General features: G+C 38.0%; 1 protein-coding gene across 1 annotated transcript; it reads right to left on the bottom strand.

The window, feature by feature from the left end:
- Nucleotides 1-438: 438 nt before the first annotated feature.
- LOC105895298 (zona pellucida-like domain-containing protein 1) lies at nt 439-3,737 on the bottom strand. The gene is made up of 8 exons (XM_031571279.1): nt 3,388-3,737; nt 2,772-2,963; nt 2,604-2,676; nt 2,386-2,483; nt 1,769-1,940; nt 858-966; nt 692-724; nt 439-593 (listed from the first exon to the last, which is right to left on the bottom strand). The coding sequence occupies exons 1-8, from the start codon at nt 3,735-3,737 to the stop codon at nt 439-441; spliced, it is 1,182 nt and encodes a 393-aa protein (XP_031427139.1).
- Nucleotides 3,738-7,711: the final 3,974 nt, after the last annotated feature.

Genomic DNA, 7,711 nt, shown 5'->3' with positions numbered 1-7,711 from the left:
GTAACATCCTCAGCTGAGTTATGTGGAAATTCATGAGTACATGACCATGCAAGATGTAGGTAATTATTTTCAATTTCATACTCCATTTCACTGTATAAAAGGTGTAAGATTTGGGTTAGGTCAAATAACATGCTATTGTTTCAGATGCTGTAGATATCTATGGTCCTTTAATGTTGACTTCATGACTTGATATTTTTTTTTGTAAGACTCACATTTTGCATCACAAAGCACATTAATGCAGGCTATGGGATAACTGTGAAATTGTACAATGTTCCCAAACTCAAAAACCATTTCATTGACAATGTACTGTCTAGTAGACCAATTCTGATTAGGCTTATGTGAAAAACGTGCTAAAACTTGAACAGGAAGTCACTCTTCCATGCACTTACATCACAAAATTGCCCTAATTTATGTAAACTATTGTCAAACAAATGTGAATTAGCGAAAGGAACCAATCCTGCCACCCATCCAAAACTTCTTCACCACAAACCAGCTTCCTAAGACAAGCAGCACAGTCGCTCCACAACCAAAAACCAGCCCAACAGCTAAGCCTGTGTTGCTCTCACTTCTCTCACCCTGCTGAGCACCAATACCTAAAGAGAACATAGTTTTAGAACCACAAGTCAGCCAGCAGCCTCGTAAGATGGATGTTGATTTCCAAAATGATCTGTTAACAAGGAAACACACTCACCAGATTCTGGGGAGGAGGCCTGATCAACTGCATCTGCTTGAACAAGGAGGGGTTTCACATTAATATCAAAGGTCATTGAACTGCATCATGGCAACAGCAGTTTCATCACAAAAAGAGTCCTTCTAGACCATATGTGGAACATTTCTGTGGACTAAGACAATTGTACCATTGTCCCTGGTGAAGATTGGCCCCACAGAGACGGTGCTAGACTCGGACGCCTCAGAACCAAAAGGCTCCACAACTTCCCTCCTTTTTCTCATGTTCCCATTGCACGCCTGCAAAACAAATATACCCACACACAGTTATTCTACTCTTTCTATGAAATCACTGTAACTCAGTGTGGTTCACTGTAGGTTCATCTGTTCGTCTAACATTGAACAGTGGTAACACAGTGGTGACTGCAGTGGTGGTGACGGGTGCCAACACACATACACAGACATGAATTGTGACACAGGGGGCACACAAAACTGTGTTCACCAAGGAAATCATGATCATTTAACTAGGAACAAAAATGGCTTTCACACATAACCTCATACTCACTGAAGACTCGTAATCCACCCATTACATCAGCTGCTTTGTAATATCAATACTATTCTACTTTATGTCAGACTGCTATAATTTCATCAGCGATGCAATTTACACACAACTTTGCGATTCTTGTTTGTGTCTGAAATCGTAGTAACAGCCAGGGTTGGGAAGGTTACTTTTGAAATGTAATAGATTACAGATTACTAGTTACCCTGTTAAAATGTAATGAGTAATGTAACCATTTTGATTACTTCATCAACGTAATGTAACTCATGTAACACTAAAAACAACAACAAAATATAAGCACATACTGCCAAATGAATGGACCCAGTCCAGATGGCAAAAAGAGGCAAAGCAATAGAATGAATGTTCTATTCTACATATAAGCTTTTTATTTACCAATTTGTTTAAACTGTGGCAGATTACAATTACCTTTATTTTGTATTTGAATTATGTAACTCGGTTACATATGCCACAGTTATGAGGCAAAACCATGGCAGCCACAATGTTCTTCATGAGCTAGGGGTATAAAGAGTGTAAGGAACTTACGTTCAGAAGCTCTTGGCACTTGGTTGGCTCACAGAGTCGCACAATACAGTGAAGGTACAGGCTGGACTTCTGCTGACTGTGGTGTTCCACAAAACGGAATGCATCGAAATAGAACCGCGAGAGAAGATCCCTCCCATTCAGCTCGACTGTGGTTCTTGAGTTTATGTTGCAACTGCGTGACCAACACAAAGCAATCATGCAAAAGAGCATCACAATCAGTAATGTAAAAAAAGTTGAAAAAGATAAAAAGACATCCACTGTTCATTAAGTAACTGATTTTCATTCTGATTATTACATTAATGCATTATTTGGTCATAAAAATATCTTTCAATGTCTTTGAAACAATTGATAATTGAAATAGATTTATACTAAAACTAGTCTTACCCAATGAAAAAGTTATGCTGCTCACTTATAGACACGTTGTAAGGTGAGGGCGTTGCGAAGCAGTGGTCAAGCAACACATGAAAGCTGATAAAAATGAAGGTATCATTTTGATTATACAGTATATAGATTTCATTCTATAGAGTTTATAATGTTATACTCTTATGCATACCTAAGTTAAATAACAAGAACATAACATAGAGATTGTTGAAGATATCTGACAAGAAAGTACAAACCTCCCGCTGAGGTTTGTGGCCTTGACTTCAACAAAGATCTTAGTGCGCAAAGCCAGTCCTGCCTCTGGAACTACCAGAGGATTATTATAATCAGAATCCTGAGAAAACAATATCATAACTCTGAAAATAAGGTTTTTAAAGTAAATATATATATTTATGTATAAATAGATATATTCATGATTATATTATGCTGCTGACAAATCAAATCTTCAAATTACATTATAGACACTCATGCTGAGGGTGTTAATGAAGGTTCCATTATTCCCCTTGGTTGCCACAGAAACAGAGGACCTGAAGACAATTTAACACGAACAAAACACTTCCATTAAGATCTGTATGAAAGACGGCAAAAATAGACACCAATGAAGTTTGACTGTGCGACTCACGCCACTATCTGTGTGTTGTTGATGAAGTACTCCAGAGGATAGCGGCAGGAGAAGTGGTAGTACAGGTCAGTGGAGTAACTGATGACGCCCTCGGAGGTGCGGGGTGTGTCAATAAAGCCTGTTATGATCACTGACTGGATACTGGAGAATGAGCTGAACACGCCAGACCCCGGGCTTTCATCCACAATCTGTCTTCAGAGACACACAGAGAAAGATGCGAATACAAAAAAATGTGAACACACACACACACACACACACACACACACACACACACACACACACACAAACAAACACACACACACACACACACACACACACAAACAAACACACACACACAAACACACACAAACATACAAACATAAATTACATACCCCAAACAAACAAACATCTTATAATTATTAGTAAAACACTTCACATAATCAGCATTATGTGAACCTATCCGTCAACTTTGCCACAACTCAAATATTTACTCAAATTAATGAAATTCATTAGACAAATGTTATGATTATTTTTTTTAAAGCATTCAATTTGACAAAACCAACAGAACAAAACAACGAGGACCTGCAGGGATTTTCGGCAGGGGTTCTCCTGACTGTGATTGACTGGCAACTGAAACCGGACAACAGGTGGATCCACGCTGGAGTCCATGATTCCGAGGCACAAGCTGTTATTGTACTGTCCATTCATAGCCAGACCTGTGTAATTGAAGCCAGCCCACTGAGCTGTGCACTGATTCACCTCCAGCGTGATGATATCGGGCCCACAGTCCACGGTCAAGTCACTGTTGACTGCAGGTAGAGGGACAGGGTTAGTGGACGGGTGGACAGGGATGAAGATAGCTTTGAATATTGGAATACTGAAGAACTCACCAGGAATTCTGTTATAGACTGATGAGCAGTTATTCTCAGTGGCTGATCCAGGATGTAAGACTAAAGCCAAAAAGGCTAGATGTTTCCAAATGAGCATCCTTACAGTCTGAAAACCTGACAGAGTGAGTGCGTGAAAGAAAAAGATAGAGAGAAATAAAGTGAGGTGTTATACAACACTGTCTAGACTAAAATGTTCCCTTACAAAATGAAAATCATATCAGTTTGACATTCAAAAAGCACTGTAAAGGTTAACATTGACTTACATTTGTAGGAGTCATCTACAAAAGATGCTAACAAGGTAAGGAAATACTGATACAAACCCACCTTCGCTGGTGCTGAATGTCTGTCACTCTGTCTGTGGGGTGGTTTATATACCTGGTGCAGAGGGTACACATTGCAGTGTTATATTCCATTGTGCTAGGTGAAGAATAGGATGTCCTGTGACAAGACATAAGCTTCGCCTCGAGATACATGGCCTTTAAAATAATGACCAGGATAAATCATATTACAGAACTTTTTTTTGCGACATCAAATTACAGGATGACACAAAGTTGTGACAATACTGTCATTACTAATTTACCTGACAAAGCGTAACTTAATATTTAATCATTATATGCCTGTAACTCAAACTCAAACTCAAGAACTCAACAAACTGGGTCATTTATTTTATTGTTTTTGTAAGTGGTGCTATTAATATTTCTGTGCTGTAATCGTTCTTTAGATAGAAGTAAATGACTACCGTGAGGTAGTTATGAAACAGGACAGTCAACATTTATTTCGACTTTGAATGATAAGAGGGCTCCATATCATAGAAGTAAACTCTCCTTCCATTTCCTCTACAGATGTCAGTCATGACTTTCATCTCTTGTTTTTTACAGAATGCTAGGATAGTTCTTTCTTCTCCAGCAGACACACTGTCCATAACTTAGACTGTGTATTGCCTTACTGTCAATAACATGTTTTTGTTTATTTGTTTTTCCATTGTTTATTTCAATCAGTTATCTGAGTTGTGTTGTAACTTAGATTTAACTTAATACATTTATAGTGTCTACTTAATTGAGAGGGTGTGCTAATGTATTGGATGAGGTATTGATGTCTGAATGTAACAAAAGTATGAAGCCATGTCTTTGAAACAATTGTCCTGTAAATCACAGGCGTGTAAAGGGCATGATCTTCTCTTGGGAGGGGAGTGTCTGGGACAGGTGAAATATGATAGAAAGAGAAGAAACACGAAATGTCTTTTGTGAGCCACCTCGAAAACAAACTTGCTATCACTGAGCCTGATAAGCATAATATTTCTCTCTGTATATATACCTAGATAAAGGTCTGAGGGCTGGTACTTGACATAGCAGTGCAATGATAATTTCCCGGGACATATATTACATGCACCACCCTGATGTGTGACACACAACATAAATCAAAAAACAATCAAAAGAAATATCCTGTTTGGTTCTCTCTATAAATGTTGCTCTTCACAGTGTGCTTCAGAACTATTGTATGACCTGTTGCTGTCATGCAAATGTTCTGATATGTGTATACTTTAAAGGACTGGCACTCCGACAGTTTGTAGTATGGATTCATTCCCACTGCATGGTCATTTTTAATTCCACAAAAGTTGAAATAACCAAACTTGATTGTTTTCATTAAGGAGAGCTTGTGTTTTTTTTCTGTGTGCAAATTGCAATGCATCACGACAGAAATCCATCACTCTGGAATACTTTGGACTTTGCTGCCATCAAGGGGACATGATGGAAATTACAGTTATTTTGTTTGGCAGAATGTTGTTTGTGTGGCTTGACATGGGGAAAAAAGATTTAGTGAATGTAATTTAATTCAAAATAATACAGCAGCAGTTCAGCATGGACTGGTTTGCAAGGTTTCTTTAGTCATGGTAACTTAACTGTTGAATTGTGAGATTTTCCTTGATGTGTGCCTAAATGCCTAAAACAAAAAAACTAAATAAGAAGCACCATAGCATCAAACTATCAGAATCTTGTAGACAAGGGACAAGGCAAGACAGGACTTTAGTCGTACAGCTTAGTACGACATTTCCGACAGTACCTCATATACCACCTTTATGCAGTAACATGCTTCATATACCACCCTTATGCAGTAACATGCTCCTTTATATACCAGTGCTTCATATAACACCTTTATGCAGAAACATGCTCCTTCAAATACCAGTACTTCATATATCGGGACCTGAAAGTCATAAATCTTGCATCAGACCTTGTCCACAACTTGGTATTCGATGTTCTCTTAACCTTGGGCGAGGTTAGGAGATACTTGCCACATGCAGCACTTGGAGAAAAGACCTGTTACTGCAGTGCAGAATCACTGTAAAGGCATATGTACACATTGTCAAAAACTGTCAATGACTCAATTAACTTATACTTATTGTACCTTAAAAAGAGTGAGACATTGTTCTAGCAATTTAAGATATTGTTTTTCAAACACTTTGTCAAGAACCACCCTTAGACTGGTGTATGCTATTTGTAGCTACTGCAAGGACAAATCACTGTCAGGAACAAGAACTTCATTTTGCAAGAAAGAAGCTGTTAGAAATCATATAGACTTGCCACAAAAGCCAACTTATATGGATGTCAACTACTTAAATCAAACTGTGCTAAGACCAGACAGGTTACACCATTCATATTTTATAACTCTTAAAGTAACAAAAGGCATTTATAACAGCCTTAGCTGGAGCACTGGCTTGAATAAATTGCACATCTCAAGAAACTAGTTTACACTCAAATGAGCTTTATCTCTGGTTAGTGTTTTACAGTGCAAACAAGAACAACTGAATGCAGTGATGTGGTGAACGTATAGCATTTGATGTAAACTGTTTTCGTATTTGTGAATAGTTGAGCATTCCATACATCATCATAACCTGAGCAAGAAAGGCTGGATGACCAGATAAAGAGACACAGTCAGTTCAGGTAATCAAATTTATTTTAGCGAGGTCAGATTTCCTGGTGGCCTGTATGTGATACCAATATCAGTTATACCAACAGTGATACAGTGATACCAACATCCTTTATGTGCTTCTTAGTTGGGACCTTCCTGCAGGGCCCTATTTAAGTTTAATGTTTAATAAATGTCCAAGGAAATCTGAGGTGAAAAAATATTTAACCAAAACCAAAATGAAGAAATGTACAGAAATGTACACCTTGTAGGAAATGTACTTTCTGTTCACTCAACTGACCTGTTAGGAAAAGGGAGTTACTGAGCACCCTGCACCTGTTGAAACAAGGCTGTCCATATTTCAACCTCCAGGCAAGCCTAAACTTGCCCACACAAGGGCAGCAAGTGTTTGACTAAAAAGCTTCTATGGTAACCTATCCAACATCAACACTGCCCCACATAGAGATTTTCAATAATAATGGCAAGAGTCTGAGTTCTACAACATTTTTGTTTAATTTGACATGTTGGATGTTTCATCATGCCTTTTGTGGTGCTTGTTGGTGAGGTATACAGGCTACAACTGATTGTTGCTATTGTCCTACTTCAGTCACAATGATATAGGTAAGGTGGTGATAATCTATAAAACGGATAGGGTTACATCCTGTGTAAACTTGTCTGTGGGTGGGCTGGGAAACAAGTGGGTAAATAAAATGGCTTCTATTACAAACGTTATAATATGATGAATACAAAAAGGAAACGCTGACTAGACAACTCCAGACAAATTGATATAAATTGTACAGTTGAGACATGAATGTGATGGATTTTATGCATTTACAACAGTAGCCTAATCAATTGCATCAGGCGTTCATTTTAACGCCATCTTTCTAACTGTGTCTTACAGTAAGCCGATGTGAAATCTTTATTTGAGAAAATGTTACATATTTTAAATATTTAAAATTTACACGTCAAGTGTTTCTGGCTTTTCTGCTGCAAGATAGGGCCACCCTGCGAAATGTATGGTCCATCACACGACTGTAGCAAATGGGGTTCGAATTTGTTTTCTTATTTGTGAGCAAATAACACACGCATTCAAACTATATTAACTTAATGCAGTTTATAATATTTGATTGAAAAGGGAAAGAATAGCAACAGTAACTTTATATTGAG

This window comes from Clupea harengus, chromosome 8 (genome assembly GCF_900700415.2).
Source record: "Clupea harengus chromosome 8, Ch_v2.0.2, whole genome shotgun sequence".
In the NCBI taxonomy this organism is placed as follows: Eukaryota; Metazoa; Chordata; class Actinopteri; order Clupeiformes; family Clupeidae; genus Clupea; species Clupea harengus.
This window is presented reverse-complemented; position numbering and strand designations above follow the sequence as displayed.